The following is a 17337-nucleotide window of genomic DNA, read 5'->3' as shown; positions in this document are numbered from 1 at the left end:
ACTGGACCGGGACATGGAAGCTGGCTGACTAGACAGAGTTGCAAAGAGGCTGACTCTCTTGGGATCAACATCCTGAACTGTAGATGGCCCCAGCCCGGGAGTCCCACAGCCATGAATACTTTCATGTTCTATGCCCTTGACAAGCCGGTTAACCTTTCCATATCTCAGTTACTTTATTCACAACACGGGAAGTGAAGCTCTCCTGGGATGACTGTGGGCTTAAAATGAGATAAGAGGTCTGAACAGACATGCTTTGCAAAAAGTGGCTTTCATTTCTAAATACAGGAGTGAACATCAAGTTCACAGATACTAAGACCGGCATCAGAGAGTGGAAATCTGTGGCACTAAGCATTTTAGAAAGTGTCTGCCTTGCTGGGCATGGTGGCACCCTCCTATAATCCTAACACTTTGGAGGCAGAAGTAGGAAGATTGTCAAAAAATCCTAGTTCAACCAGGTCAGCCATGGCTACCTGAATAAGACCCTACCTCAAAAATAAAATAAAACAAAGAAAGAACATCAGGTGCCTTCTTTGCTCTTGATCCCTATGGTGACTTCCTTGTTCCTCCTGGTTCCTGAGCACTTAGAGAAAAAGCCAGGAACATACTGAGTTCCTTGTGTGAGTAGCATTCAGGGCATATTAGCTATTTTTCTCCTGTTGGAGAAAACAAAATCTCAGAGATATGTGGCTTAGAAAGGCAAGGAAGGGCTTTTGGCTCAGTTTGAAGGTGCAGTCTGTCATAGAGAAAGCACAACAGTAGAAGCCGGAAGCAGCAGCTCACACCACACCCTCAGCCAGGATGGAGAAAGACAAATGTGCTCTGCACTTCCTCCTGTTGCTCAGTCTGAGACCTTAGCCATGGAATGGTGCTACCCACATTCAGGTGGGCCCTTCCGGTCTCAGTTAAGTCTTTCCTCACAGGCATGCCCAAGGTTTGTCTCCTAGGTTGCCTTTTTTTTTTTTTTTTTTTTTTTTTTTTTAATAGTTTGTTCTTATTTTACATATCGATCTCAGTTCCCTCTTCCTCTCATCCTCCCATGTCCCCCATAAACCCCCATTCCATTCCCCTTCCACTCCCCAGGGATGGTGAGGCCTTCCAGGAGGGATCATCAAAATCTGTCATTTGGGGTAGGGTCTAGGCCCTCCCTTGTGTCTCTAGGCTAAGGGAGTGTCCCTCCATGGGGAATGTGTTTCCGAAGTCCATTAGTGCACTAGGGATACATCCTGGTTCCATTGTCAGAGGTCCCATAGACTTCCCAAGCCTCCTAATTAACACTCACGTTCAGGGGGTCTGGGTTTGGCTTATGCTGGTTTCCCAGCTATCAGTCTGGGGCCTATGTTGCCTTTAAATCCTGTCAGGTTGATGGTGAAAATTAACCATCACAGCCTCTTTAGTTCAGAAAAGAGGCTGGAGAGATGGCTCAGTGGTTAAGAGCACTGACCGTTCTTCCAGAGGATCCAGCCAGGTTCAATTCCCAGCACCCTAACAACTGTCTGTAACTCCAAGATCAGGCAAACATGCAGGCAAAACACCAATGCACACAAAGTAAAAATAAATAATCTTAAAAGATCTCTCTTCTCTCTCCTTTCCCTTCTTATCTCACATCTCTCTCCCAGAAGCAGTTCTCTTACTGAACGGTGTGAGACCCTGACCATCAAGCCTTCTTCTTATAATTCGGTACCTGGAAATAGCAGTGAGGGATCCAGGCTTTGGACAGGAGCAGACACAGCCTCTTATTTGTATCACTTCTGAAAGAGTTACATACTCAACAACTCAACACTCAGCGTGGGATTTGTTTTCATTCCAGTGTGTGTGTGTGTGTGTGTGTGTGTGTGTGTGTGTGTGTGCATGTGTATTCATGCATATGTATGCAACATGTTGTCATATGTGCATCATGTTCATGTGTATACAGGCACATATGTGTATGCACACAATAGAGGCCAGCTGACCATCTTGGTGTTGGCCCTTAGGAGCTGTGCATCTTGTTTTCCAACAAAAGATCTGGAGCTCAACAAGCAGGCGAGGCTGCCTGGACACTGAGCCCTAGGGGCCTGCTTGTCTCTGTCACGATAGCACTGAGTTTACAAGTGTGCACCACCACTCCTGGCTTTATGTAGGTTCTGGGTGCCAAACTCAGATCCTCCTGCTAAGCACTTTAGTAACCAAGCTATCTCCTAAGCCACCTCTAACATATTTACTATATAGAGAACAAGCTCCTTGTGGAAGAGAGCCTTTCCTGCTTTCCTGTTACCCAGCACAGTACTTGGCAATCTAGGGGCAAAAGACCCATAAAGTAACTGAATCTTCAGTGAGGCCACAGCATGAGGCTGGCTCTTGTTGCTGGACACAGCTTTCAAAATGACCAGCTCTGCTAAACTTCCTGTACAATTGGCTTTCCCCAACTCTCCCCTTTACCAGATATACAACGCTACCCAATAAAGTTGTTCCCCAAGTAATGGGTAGGCTATGGTGCTGGAGCAGTAGGTGAGAGCTTTACATCCTGATCCACAGCCAGCAAGCAGAGAGAGACTGACACACAGAGAGAAACAGAGACACATACACAGAGAGACAGAGGCAAAGAGACACAGAGAGACAGAGAGACACAGAAAGATGGACCCTGGCATGAGCTTCTGAAACCTCAGAGCTCACCCCCCCCACTGAATACTTCCTCCAACAAGGACACACCTCCTAACCCTTCCCAAACAGTTGCACCTTAGTGACTAACCACTAAAATATGAGCCTATGGAGGTCATTGTCATTTAAACCACCACATTTGGTGACCAGGACTATGTAAATGGCCTGGTCTATGTCCAGGGCCCTTTCAAAACATTTACATAAAGAACATCTCCTTCACCACCTCCTTTGCAAGCAAAGCTCAAGTTTACACAGGACCTCAGCTCAGAAGCTCTGACTTCATTCTTTGTTGCGGGTATGGGCCGCAGCAGTGGACATGGGGTGGGTCATGTCCTAACAGCACAGGTGTTTCCAGTACTGTGGGCAGATGTGAGCACCTCCATGCCTGCAGTGAGGGTATGTTCTTCATGTGGAGTTTGGAGCTTTGTGAGTGGGAGCTCAGGCTGAGCTCTTTAGCGCTTCCCATATTGCCTAGGCTATGAGCACCATTTTAGTAATCCTATTCTGTAATCCAGGGTCAGCTCTTACTGCTTGCAACCTAGCCTGATCCATTTACCTCTGCTAGGACTTCTTAAGATCCTAACATCAGTTTTCATCTATTCTGAATTTGTAAAGTGCCTGAAACTATGCATCTGTGTGTATTCTCTCTTGGAATTCTAGGCCACCAGGAGGTAACACTATTCATATCCTCACTTAGAGTGGAAACACATCTGAGCTATCAAGATTCTGCAGGACTCACCCAAAGACTCAGAAGAGGACAATGAGATGCTGTGATCATAGATCACTCTTTGAAGCAAAATGGAAGAAAACGTACTTTGCTCTATGATAGAGTGGGTAGCATTGAACAGGTCGAGTCTGTACTACAGTGGTTCTCAATGCTGAGCCCCTTTTGCTCATGTTGTAGTGAACCCCAACAATAAAATTATTCTCATTGTTACTTCATAACTAATTTTGCTACTGTTACAGATTGTAATGTAAATATTTTTGAAATAGAGGTTTGTCATTGGGGTTGTGACCCACAGGCTGAGAACCACTGCTCTACAGCATCTTCCTCTCTAAAGAATCAATAATTCTTTACTGAAGGTGTAGGTAGTGAGATAAAAATATGGGGATATTTCTCTGCCCATCAAGGACTCTGCTAGGGCAACAGCAAGGCTAGATGACAATGGTATCCATTGTTAACCCACAGATAGGATCTCTGTAACCCACCTTGAACCCACAAGAGGCATGTCACTGGGTAGAGTGACACACAACCAAAGCAAACATAATCCTGCTTCTGGCTAAAAGCCTCAGTGTGCAGGCCTGCCCTGAAAATACATTTAACACAGGTAATTTCTTTTCCATTTATTTTCGAGAACTCATTTCACTTACCCAATTCCAAGCCCGATATATCTTAACATTAAGTCTGATTTGATGTGTGATGCAGACAGTCTAATTAAGGCCAGGGTATTTTATCAGCTCCTCTAAACTGTCTTTTCTCTGGTCTGCAATTTTTTTATGCTGGTGTTGATCATCTTTTTATTCATAAGGGCTTCATTCCCATTTGTCATGGTTGCATTAACTGGGCATCTAATGAAGGCTTGGATATAGAAGTCTGCATCTCATTTATCCTTGGAAGCAAAAGTAATAAAGCAAGGGGAAGATAGCTTCCTGTTCTGAAATGTTTTTAGCCTACCTTGACTCATCTAAAATGTATTTCACTGTGTCTTCTAGAATCAGGACTCAGCTCAATTGTAGGATACAGTGCCCAACTTTATCCTTCATTGACTGACAGGCCCCACACCCTACTCCCTGCCATTCCATGGTTTGGAGAAGAGCAGCCATCAGCCTATTTTCCCCAATACACATTTATTGAGCACCTTCTATAACTGAAGATCACATAAAAAACAGGTTCAAAGAGATGGGGAAATGGTTCACTGGTAAAGACTTGCAAGCATGAGGACCTGAGTTCAATCCCCATATCCTATAAAACTGCTGGGCAGGGTGGTACATGCTTGTAATGAGAGACAGAGACAGGAGAATCCCTGGAACTCACTGGCCACCAAGTCTAGCTTCATTGGTGCACTCCAAGTCAACAAGAGATGCTGTGCCAAAGGACATAGACAAGGTTACTCAGTATAATACCACACCACACACACACACATGCAAACACGCATACACACATCACACCACACACACACACATGCAAACACACATACACACATCTCACACCACACAAACACACACACCATATAACTATACACCCACAAACACATGGCACATATGTCTATAAAAATTTAAAAAGAAGATTCAAAGTCCAAGTTAAATAGGTCATGTCACCACTGTTGACCAATGTTGTGATGAAAGAAAATAATCTTAGCCAAAACTAATCCTGGGACAAGATGGAAAGCTAATCTGCTCTCTCCTTTGGTCTCTGGGAGGGTGATCTGTAGTGATATATTACTAATGATTTATTAAAGCTTGCCTGAGGATTCAGAAAGCAAAGTTAGCCACAAGCCATAGAGGCCAGGTACACACCTTAAATCCCAACAGCCAGAAGCCAGGAGATTGTGGCACACACCTTTAATCCTAGAACTCAGGATTAAGAGCTAGAAGGATCTCTCTGAGTTCAAGGCCACCCAGGGACACACAAGATTGAATCAGTCTAAAAGAGTAACAGATCACATGCCTTTAATCCCAGCATTGGAGGGGAATAAAAGATAGAGAGCAGGGCCTTCAGTATTGAGTAAGAGGTATTCATTTCCCAGTCATGCTGATGAGAGGTTGCAGTCTGAGAGCTTGTGGAGACAGGATTAGCCCTTTCAGCCTGAGGCTCTGCTTTTCTGATCATCAGCTTGAAGTTTGAACTCCAATATCAGTCTGTGGGTCATTTATTGATTTGTTTTATGGTGATCTTTCCAAATGGGCTTGTTAACAAAAAGTCACCAGCCATCTGATAGCATTGACTTGTGGACTTCATGGACACATGGATGTACCCATTCAGGAAACCATAATAGTGAACCACTAACTGGGTGGCTTACCCACAAGTCTGGAGGATAGAAGCCCCAAATCAGGGTTTTGGCAGAGTAGTTTCCTTCTGAGGACTGTGAGAAATCTATCATGTTCCAGGCTTCTCTCCTTGGCTTACAGACACCTTACAGGCAGAACCTCTGCCTGTCTCTTTAATACGAGGATGTCAATTACATAAGCTTAAGACCCACCCTAATGTCTTCATTTTAACCTGACCTCTATAAAGGCCCTGTCTCCAAACAAGGCCACATGCTAAGGTACTTGGGGGTTGGGAATCTCACAAGTGAATTTGTTACAGATAAAAGTTCAACAGTACATCTCTCTGAAGCAGGGTTAACTATGGCTCCATAGCGTCTGGAGGCATGCTAGGGGTGGATTACTGGAGCTCCAAGTTAAAATGAGAGTTAAGTCATGAATTAGACACCTCTCCTCTCTGCACTTCGGATTTCTTGTCAGAGTGAGAGATATGGTCTGGGTTTCCACCACCTCAGGCCCCAGAGTTCTCAGACTGTGTGCTAGGCAGCATGGGGCAGTATAGGAGGCAGGAGGGTAACAGTTTGACGCCAGCACATTCAAGCAGGATGAGCCTGAACTGGCCAGTTTTGCCCCAGTTTTGACAAGTTTCTTTGTGTAGCCCTGACTGGCTTAGACCTCTTTATCTAGAACTGAGTAGCTTCAAAGGTATGGCCTGTGTCTCCAGAGTTGGGTGACTACAGCTGTGTGAGACCACACCCTGCGCTGTCTTCTGAGCCTTGCACTTTGTGCATTTAGCTGTAGGAGAGATAGTAATATTAGCTACCACTAAAAAAAGGGTGTGCGGATTAAGGACCAGTCTCTCAGCACATAGCTGTCAGTTCCTACACACAAACCACTAATGGCATTAATACCATGTGCAGGAGTCAGCTTTACACTGAGTCTCAGGCCTCCCTGAGCCCCCAGCCCCCATCCCCCCGGCCCCCCCAGCCCCCATCAGGGCCCTGTGCTACACTTCAGACTGAGAGACTGATCTGGCAAGACTTAGATGATCCTTGTGCCGTGCTTTCCCCAACCCCTTCCCTCCCCCCTCCCCCCCCCCCCGTCCTGTCCTGCTTCACTCTTTATTAAAGTTATTAGAGTTAGAGCTGGAGCATCAGCTGATTTTTTTTCTCATTGTATTTTATAATTTTACATAAAATCTATCACTTTATGTAGAAAATCTAACAATAAAATTGATAGAACTATCTCGCTTGGCAGAGCTTTATGGTGAAGCTATGTAGACTCCCGTGGATATAGATAGATGTCTTCAGCTATCATTTGATGCTGTTACTTTTTCAGGTGACATCATTTGGAGCATAAACAACCTGAGGAAACAAACAGATTTTCTTCTTCAAACTGACTCTTCTGAAGCATCAGGCCCTCTCCCATAAAGTAACCCAGGCTATCCTTGATGAGGCAGATAGTGCCTCCCAAGCCAAAGGCCCCCAGAGGCTCAGAGATCCTAAGGGCAGCCAGTGCCCTGGCCAGGGTTCAAATGTACACCTTTGGCTCCAAGGCCAGCAACCACATTTGATACTTGATATTTTCCTTACCACTCTCTACCAGCTCAGGAGGCTTATACATCCTCCTACCCCTCACCTTCCCCACCCCCACCCCTTCTTAGGCTAGGCTCTTCATTGTGCAGTTTTCTGTGGCCTTGGTGCCCCCTAGTGTCGAATTAAGGCTCATTGCACCGAAGGCCCGTGACTAACCATGTAAGTAATCCAAAGGCCCTGGGATAGCACCTTTCTCTGCTTCCAGAGGACAGCTACACCCACCATTAAAGATCTTCCTTCCTTCCTGTTTTTCTTTTTCTGTTTTTTTTTTTTTTTTTTTTTTTTGGCAGGGTCTTTCTATGCAGCTCAGGCTGTCTTCAGGACTACTTGCTAGGTAGTCCAGGTAGGCCTCACATTTAAAGAAACCCTTCCTGCCTTACAGTGGAACACCAGCATGGCCCAGCAACACTAGCTAATAAGTCCCTCAGGAACACTGCTGGGGTTAGGGCAGGGGAAACAGTGCCAAGATAGTGTGTAAGATCTGAGGTTCTGACCCGGTACATTCTCCCCACTCTCAGTGGGGATACAGGGGCTTCAGCAGCATTCCCTGCCGTACACATGGGGGGTTTTCATTTCTCAGAGGTTGTTTGGCGTGGAGGGGAGACATCAAAGAAACTGACGTTAAGGTCACACACACACACACACACACACACACACACACACACATACATTTTATCTTCCACAAAGGATGCCATCTAGACTCAACTCTAAAAAGGAGATCCTGAGGATGGGATGCGGATAGGCTTGAAGGGAGGGCGTTAGTGAGGGTCATAGACAGGTGATGTAAGAGTAGACATTGGAACATTGAGGGTGGAATGGTACAGAAAGTCAGAGCAGGGAGATGTGGGAGAGAAGTTGAGAAGATCAACCAAAACAAGGTGTTGTAACAATACCACAAGGTAACCTGTTGTTCTGTGTACAAAGGCATTAAAAATAAAAGGTTACCCGGAGTAGTGACCCCCACCTTTTATCCCAGTACTCTGGAAGAACAGGCAGGCTGGGCTCTGTTAGTACAAGGCCAGCCTGATCTATAAAGTGAATTCCAGGACAGCCAGGGCTGTTACACAGGGAAACCTTGGCATGGGGGTGGGGTGGGGGTGTCTCCCCAGGAAGTGATTAGCCACCTTTTGTTTTTCTGTGAGCCTTGTGTGCAAGGACAGAGAAGCATTTTTTTTTCTACTTCTGCAGAGTAAACACATGAAAAACCCCAACCCAATGAGGCCAGTGCTCTGATATGGGTGTTTAGGATTTCCACCATCATTCTAGAAATGGTTTCCAGAATTAAAACCTGAGAATACAGTCACAAAGTACCCCGAATGCTAAAGAAAGAAGAAAGCAATCCACAGTCAGACAACGCCTCTGAGAAGCACCCCAGTTCCCAGTCCCTAGCATCACTTCTATAGCTTTCCTTACCCCCCCCCCCACCTTCACCTGTGCAGGGCAAAAGGGACACAAGTCAGAGAAAGACAAGAGAAGACCCTTCTCTTCCCCTTTCTTCTTTTTCCCTGAAAGGCCTGCCTGAGACCTTAAGCAGTGGCTGCATCTGTAGCCTTTCTGAAAATCCTTTAGTCACTTATCTGTCTTTGAGATCATCTGAGATACCCTGAAGAAATACTCAGAATACTGGAGTCAGTGATCACCCCAGGCTACCAGCAACTTCAAATGTGGTCAGTCTGAACTGCAATGTGGCAAAGTGCAAAACTATACTTTGTATTTAAGGCAGGAGAAAAACCAAAATATCTTCTTTAAGAATCAATTACATGTTGAAATGACTTTTTAGATACACAAAAATGTGTCAAAATTAATTTCTTCTATTTTCTTTATGTGACTCACGTTACAGTGGAGGGTTAAAAAGGCAGAACTGAGCCCAGGCTAGAGCTCAGTGGCAGAGTACTTACCTAGCATGAGCAAGGTCCTGGGTGGGCTCCTCAGCACCGCAAAACAAAACAAAAAGGCCATGCTTAGGTGCCTTAGCCCAGTAACAGTTTTAACTACTTGGCATGGCAGGGAGGCAGAACTGATACTGTTTCCTCAGGTGTAGTGTTGGCAAGGAGCAGGTTCTCTGGCCAACTGGTGCAAACTTTGCTTGGAATCATATGTACTTATATTTTTGTTTGGCTTTTCAAGATAGGGTTTCTCTGTGTAACAGCTCTGGCTGTCCTAGAACTCACTCTGTAGACCACGTTGGCCTCAAATTCAGAGTTCTGCCTGTCTCTGCTTCTGAGTCCTGGGATTAAAGTTGTGTGCCATTGCCACCTGTCTATACTTAAGTTTTTTTAAACACAAAGTCTTAATATGAATCTTAGGCTAGCCTGGAACTTACACCCTTCCTGCCTCAGCCTCCCCAGTGCCCTGTGGTATGCATTTCTAATTTAAAGGTATCTTTAAATGCTGTTCTAAAATTTGGATGCCCCACAGTGTGTTACCCCATAACTCAGGTAATTTCCCCAAAGCATGTACCCCCAAAGCCAGAATTACAACATAAAAATTGGGATCCTAAGAAAGTTAAACTTCTAGAACCAGGAGCTGGGAGATGACTCGGTTAGGACTTTTACCTTGCAAACATGAAGACCTGGGTTTAGTCTCCAGAGGCCATGGATAAATGCCTACTTGGACAGGGTGGGGGTGGGGGACATAACAATGGCACAAGAACAACTTAATTGGTCACTAATAAACAGTAATTTCAGTTTCGGTGTAGCTATAACAAATTCTGGTTTCTTGCCAACTATTGCAAACAAAGTAGATGAATACCTACTGTCATGGAAAGGTATTTATAATAAATTCTGTGAAGAAGCACAGCTACAGAATTCACAATTATATATACAGTATATGTGTTGATTTTGCTTTAAAAACAAAAACATTAGAAATAATACATTTGCAGAGACAGCAGCATGGAAAAGATATTCTCTAAAATATCCTTACGGAACTGCCATCTCTGCACAGTAGGACTGTGGGTGGTTTATTCTAAAGTTTTTAAACCAAGCACGCTTGTGTAATTCCAGCACCTGAGAGGTGAAAGCAGAGTGATTAGTAGTTCAAGGCCAGCCTCAGATACATTGCAAATTTGAGATCAGTGAGGGCTATATGAGATGCTGTCTCTAAAACAACAAAAAGGAAATGTAAATATTAAAAATCAAAGTAATAATACTTGGTCTCCATTATCACCTAAAACTGAAACCTACTTTCTTCTAAAATGTTCTATGCCCTAGCTATTAGAAGTATCAATGCTAACTAAATGTAGAATGTGGCAGTAAATTCCAGGACCGAGAATTCGAGGCCAGCCTAGGTGAACAAAGAAGTTACCAGTGTCTTAACCTGTTAAGATTCTGACACTTTCCCAGCACCCACTTTGGGAATTCAACCTGTGCTACCTCTTTCCTGTAATGCCGCGTGTGCAACCCTTCCCAACGGTCTTCTTGGTGAGTGCTTTACTGTCCAGATGAGACCCTGACAAACCTGCCAGTTCTTGAAACTTAAAAAAAAAAAAAAAAAAAAGGAAGGAGAAAGGGAGGAAGAAGAAAAAGTCCAGCTATTTAGAGCTGGGAGTCGTTTGAACCGAAATCCAAAGGTTAAAAATCACTAAGAGCAAGTGCTAGGGCATGAACAGAGGCCCTGGGGGCCGACTGCAGACCAGCCTGACACTAGGGTGTAATCTAATCTGAAAGCCCGGGACAGCGAGCGGAACCTCAGCCAGGGCGTGGGTCACGTCGTCGCAGCAACTACGTCTTTCCTTACAGAGCGCGGACGCAGCGCCGCGCTGAATTTGGTCCCTCTGGAGACGCCGTCCCGGCACCCGCCTTGCTCAGATCACGTGACCGAGGCTTTTGGTGAAGCAGGAAGCGTTTTGCTGCGGGATCCAGGAGTGGGGCGGAAAGCTGGCGGGATGGAAGCGACTTTGGAGCAGCATTTGGAGGACACGTGAGTAGTGCATGCGGCCGGTTCTGCGCTTCGAACGGAGGAGCTGAAGCTGGACAAGCGCCATGGACTGCTGCGAGTGTCCGCGGAAGCGTTTGGGGCACTCGGGTCGGCGAGCGGGTGACTTCTGCAGGCACCCGGGCCGCGCGTGACTCCAATATAAGTTTCGCCAGACTCTACGATTCCTTATGGAGCAAGAGTCTTGGGGGCCCAATCAAGAAAGGCCCCTAATCACCTGTCACTTTGAAATCGTCCGTAGGGTCGGAGTAGATCTTCAGAAGTTTGGGAAACCGATTAAGTTTGGGAAAGGAATTGCTAAATTAAGTACCAGATGTGATAAATTGAGCCCTGCAGTACAAATGCACATGCATACCTTCCGGCGTGCGTAACCCATCAATTACTCAGTAACGACATCCGTTAAGTTTTTTGGCTATCTTCGTAAAATTTGGAGTTAGAAAGTGTAAAGTGGCTTTAAAGAAGGCACCTCCCCCTTTAGCTTCTTAATCCCCTCCAGGAGCAATTCCTGTTACTTAAGATTTTTAGCAATTGTTTTAAATGAGTTGCTGTCCTAGAGCATGCTTCTATACCAAGGACGAAATCCTATTGATAATTGCAGTGTTTGTGGCCCTATGAAGCCCAGAGGTGCCTGGTACAGTCCGTTGTGAGATATTCTTTACTTAAAAACTCATGGCTTTTCTTTTGGAAGGGGGCTATAGTTTTAAAAAAAAGTTGATTTGAAGCGCTTAACACTTGATGTATAGAAACTTTATTTGTAACTACAATAATTTAAGTATTTTTTTTCACATCATCTGGCTTGTCTTTCTTGTGCTCCTAAAATTAGAATGAAGAATCCATCCATTGTTGGAGTCCTGTGCACAGATTCACAAGGACTTAATCTGGGCTGTAAGTGTCTCATGCCAGTCTCCCATTGAGGTTCACTGGGAGTTTTACTTTGTTACTGTTTTCTAGCTTTTATTGCTGTTACTTTTTGAGCATAGAGAATATCTCCAAGTAAGACTAGGTAATTGAAGCCTTTCAATTGTTTTTAAAAGGCAGGAATGTTCCTACCAGTTCTACAATTGTCCCCACTAAAATGGTTTTGATTAATTTTCAAGTGGTCTAGAAAAGGGCTTTAGATAAGAACAATCATTACTGAATACATTCCATATGCAGGGGCTGTCTGGCCATATTATTTCCTTAATTTCTTCAATAACTCTGAAAACAGATGAGGCTAGCTATTAGTACAGCCTCTAAAAGCCCTGGCTTTTACACTGTTCAAACTTAAATATCCCTTAGAAAAGCCCTTTGTGGTAGTGAAATTAAAACATGAAGCTTAAGAACCTTACCCAAGGTCATACAACTATAGATAGAATTTCCTGGCTGCTTCCAAAGATTAAAACACTCAGTACAGAACCAAGATGTAATTTCAATAAATTGTAGCAATTACAGATGAGAAACCAAGTCTAGAAAGGTAAATAGCACTTGGGTGATGGTGGCACACACCTTAAATCCCAGCACTCAGAAGCAGAAGACACTCTGTGAGTTTAAGGCCAGCCTGATCTACAAAGCAAATTCCAGTAAGCCAGGGCTACACAGAGAAACCCTGTCTCAAAAAACTAAAAAACAAACAAACAAAAAACCAAAACAACAACAAAAACCATATAAATAGCTACAGTTAATGTCAGAAACTAGTAAACTAGGAATTCTTATAACTAATGCAGGACTTTTTAGAGCTCTGAACTTTGGCTGGTTTGGTAGCTGACAGATTATGTTGTATACAAAAACCAGTCATTTGGAGCAAAAGTAAAATTTTTTAAGGCATTTGCCAGGTCACCTTCAAGGTCTGAAGTTACTATTTGCTGTAGACCTTCAAGCTACATTTTTTTTTTTTTTTCTTTTTTATATAGTAATAGTGAATCCAGAATTTCTGCCAGGATGGTGTGTTTTCTACTACCTTAGTTTCAGATGTAAGCAAGCATCTGTTACTTCAGGGATCTGTTGTAAGCTTGGCAGTTACCTTTTGTACCTAAGACCTGATTTAGTTAATAATACAAGTTAAAGCAATAGTAAAGAATCCTTGAGACATTTGAAAATAGCCCAGCTAGCTTATCCTGGCAGAAATAATTGCTCACAGATCTTCACATATGCTGGCAAGGTGATCTTACAACTCAACTTTCTGAGTAATGATTTGTTCTTTGAGGTTGAGCTTAGAAAAAGAAAATCAGATTTCCCATAAGTAATTAATTAATTTGAACAAGTCCTTATACACATTGAGTCACACTCACCTTTGAATATCTTGGTTTCAGCAAGGTTCGTATAAAATAAATTTATTATCATGAGATTGATTTGGATTACAGCTTCCTTAGATGGTATGGTGATAGGAATAACTTTGAGAACAGCATGCCATTTATGACTTTACTGACTTAAGAACAGTTGCCAGACTTCCTCACTGATGTAATCAGCTGAGTACCAGGTTGGGAGGTCATTCCCTGTCACTACCTAACCATAGGCCATAAGCCGAGTTTCTTTTTCCTGAATAATTCAGTAGGAGATACCACACTGTAGGTTTATATTCATTTTAGACACTTACATAGTAATTTCATCTCTTCTCTAGGTCGTGGTACCCTGTCAGATGAGCATGCTGGAGTGATATCTGTTCTAGCCCAGCAAGCAGCTAAGCTAACCTCTGACCCCACTGATATCCCTGTGGTCTGTTTAGAATCAGATAATGGGTGAGTACATAGCAGCACATTTGTTTTTGTTCAGAAAAGCTTGATTGGGTTTTCACTTGTGTCCATCAATAGTTCCATAGTCAGTGTACCATAGGGCCAGTGGGCACTGAGGCCCCATGACAGGCCTTCCATAACAACTGTCAGCAACTGCCAGTTTGCCGAGGGGGGGAAAAAGGGAAATCAAAAAACTAATCATTGAATAGAATTTTCTAAAATAATTAAATGTTAAAAAGATATTTCAAGATAAATGTCTTTATGAAAAAAGTTAAGAATACAAAACTATGGGGGCTAGAGAGATGACAGTATTTAAGATGAGTGCTTGTCCCACAGTCCTGAGGACTAGAGTTTAGATTTTAGTACCCTAGTCCCACATAGCAAGCTGGGCATCCCCACAAATATCTAACCTCAGCTCCAAGTCTTGGGAGAAAGGCAGACACAGGAATGCTGGGGTTGCTCCCAAAGCAATAGGTGCATGGTGATAGACGACACCCAACACCTTCTTTTGACCTCCATTTCATGCATGTACATAGGTATGTGTACCTGCACACACTTGTATGTGCACACTCACACAGACACAGATAAAATTAACCTTAAAAATGCATACTTTGATCAGTTTGGGGAATAGGAGAGAAGAGGATATTAAGATGAACACACACACACATTAAATTTAGAACATGGAGCCAGCGAGATGGCTCAGCAAGTGGAGGTGTTTGTAAACAAGCCCAGTGACCTGAGTTCACTCCCTGCAACCCACGTGGTTGAAGGAGAACAAACTCCCTGAAGTTATCCTCTGACCTCCACATGCAAGCAGTGGCACACATACACCAAAAAATAAGTAATGTAATAATAAAAATTAGGGGTTGGGGCGGTGGCTCAGTGGTTAAGAGCATGTACTGCTCTTCCAGAGGACCTCCATCAATTTCCACCACCCATATTTGGCAGCTCTCAACCACTTGTAACTCTGAACCCAACACCTCCTTCTGGCCTTCTCGGGCACCCATGCACAGATACTCATAAAATAATCTGAAAATTAAGACCAGGAGGCTAGGCTTGTGATAGGATGTGCAAGGCTCTGGATTCTAACACCAACAATACCAACAAAAACCTCCAGAAAAAAAAAAAAAAAATCAGAGCCATATTGAGTAGTGGGGCTAAGAATTAATTTTAGGCCAGACGTTCATGGCACATACCTTTAATCCCAGCACTTGGGAGGCAGAGGCAGGCAGATCTCTGTGAGTTTGAGGCCAGTTTAGTCTACAGAGCGAGTTCCAGGACAGGCTCCAAAGCAATACAGAGGAACCCTGTCTCAGAAAAATAAAATAATTAATTTCATTTTTATGCTATAATTAGACACCCAGAATTCTCAACTGTTTCATGCCCATATATGCTTTTTATTTATTTACTTAGTTTTCGTACAGGAAGGTTTGTTTCATGGTTTGAGAGTGTAGCTCCCTTTATGGATGGGAAAAGCATGGCAGAAATTATGGAGTAGGGGTTTGTGGCTGGCACTTCTCAACAGTGACTGTTCACATTTGCTTTTAGATAGATATATATGCTATTGTTTTGTATCTTAAACTGAACAGTTTTAATCTTCTCATGTATTTCCCTTTTTGCTTTCAGGAACATTATGATCCAGAAACACGATGGCATCACAGTGGCAGTGCACAAAATGGCCTCTTGACATCTCATGTCAGTTCTCCAGCAGCCTGTCATAGGGATTCAATCCTACCTGTGTCGGTTAACCTGTAAAACTATTGAAGTTCCAGAAGTTAGGCCATTCACCTAATGTCCAATGTGGACTTCCTTATTTATATGACAACAAGTTACCAAGATATTAGTTGGAAAGGGTCATAGTTGTTTTGTTTGGGCTTTGGTCATTTTGCTCTTAGGAGACTGTGACTTCACTGCAGTTCAGTATTGCAGGTCATCATTGCCTAAAACTGTGTAGCTCAGGCTGACTTCAAACCTGTGGTCTTCCTGCTTCAAACTCCTGCATCCTGGGATTATGGGCATTTGTCACCAAGGAAGGTCTAGGTCACTTTGTATATAGAACTTTGTTGTGGTCAATAAATCCATTCAGAGGAAAGTTTGCCTCTTTTCTGGTTCTTTAAGCTCTTACTTAATGCTCATTTTTCTTTTTTGTTATGATTTTTCCCCCAAAAGATCTTTATCCCAAACTACTTGCTTTTCTTTCAGAAATTCCTTGAAATGTCTGTGTTCTTATACAAGATGCATGGACCAAACATTTCTCTTAACCTAAATGATATAGGTGTTATAACTCCTTAATGAGATAAGAAACTATTTTTAGTGTGTTCAGGACTTCACTGGGTTACTGGTAGCCCACAAACACACTGATTCAAATGGCCTTGTCCAGACACACTTGTAGTGAGATAGTCCTTCTGTGGCACTGGATCGGGTTGAATTTCCTGGTGTTCATCTGTCTAGGTTGTAAGTTATTTCTCCCTAAATAAACATCTGTTCGGCCTATTTGTTTATCCTGATCCTTATTTACCGCAATACACATTTAAGTATCTTGGATCTCATAGTACAATCAAGTTAATACAAAAATTAGCCATCATAGGGGATGGACTTGGGAAACCCCATGCAACCATACATTGGCTTTAGTTCCATACGGACTAGAAAATTACCTATCTCCAGTGTGGTGGTTTGAATGAAAATGACCTCACAGGCCCATAAGTTTGAATATTTGGCCCCCAGTCTGTGGAGCTGTTTGCAAAGGATTAGGTGTGGCTTGTCTGAAGAACCAAGTTCTGGGAATGTACTCAGGGAATAATCTTTGAAGTTTCAAATGACTCCTGGCATTCCCAGTGTGCCTTTCTCAGCCTCCTGCTTTTGTATGAAGATGTGATCTCTCAGCTGTTCCTACCACCATGGCTTTGCTCTACCATCACGGAGTCTAACCATCTGAAACTGTAAACTCAATTACTCAAATGGTTTCTTTTCTAAGTTTCCTTGGCCATGTTTTTTTGTTTGTTTTTCTGACACAGCAATAGAAAAGTAATGACATGTAGCCTTCAGGTCTTCCCAGCACAAGTCTTGCTTTATTAATAAATTGGATATACTTTTTCCTACCTCAAATAGTTACAATGAGTACTTGAGAAAATGTTTGCTTCATTGACACTGCTAAAGAAAGCAGTTGAGATAACTAGGTGTAGGATGATAAATGGCATAAGCAGTGGGCAGGTACTAGATCTTGCGGGCCATGATAGCAACTTTTAATTTTGTTCAAAATGCAATAGATGAGAGGTACCTGAAAGTCTGGAACTATGCTGTGTGTGCAGTGAGCACTTAACTGTTATTAACAGGGTGCCTTGTCAAATTCAGCGTAGCTAAGACCTGAAATCAGTCATCTTCTGTTCTATGATGAACTACAAAATTCAATCCTTGTTCCTATTTGTTTGCTCTATTGCTTTTTTTTCTTCTTGTATTTAGTACCAACCTGATTATTTTACAGA

The 17337-nt window shown here is 43.2% G+C and overlaps 1 protein-coding gene across 1 annotated transcript; it reads left to right on the top strand.

Moving 5' to 3' along the window:
- Positions 1 to 2931: 2931 nt before the first annotated feature.
- Positions 2932 to 15947, top strand: Lamtor5 (late endosomal/lysosomal adaptor, MAPK and MTOR activator 5). Its single transcript, XM_051177779.1, has 6 exons — positions 2932 to 3030; positions 7283 to 7361; positions 10880 to 11132; positions 11971 to 12032; positions 13744 to 13861; positions 15482 to 15947. The coding sequence occupies exons 1-6, from the start codon at positions 2932 to 2934 to the stop codon at positions 15540 to 15542; spliced, it is 672 nt and encodes a 223-aa protein (XP_051033736.1). The 3' UTR covers positions 15543 to 15947.
- The last annotated feature ends 1390 nt before the right edge of the window (positions 15948 to 17337 follow it).

This window comes from Phodopus roborovskii, unplaced genomic scaffold (assembly GCF_943737965.1).
Source record: "Phodopus roborovskii unplaced genomic scaffold, PHOROB, whole genome shotgun sequence".
NCBI lineage: Eukaryota > Metazoa > Chordata > Mammalia > Rodentia > Cricetidae > Phodopus > Phodopus roborovskii.
Note: the sequence above shows the minus strand (reverse complement) of the source record. Positions and strands in the feature narration are given on the sequence as shown.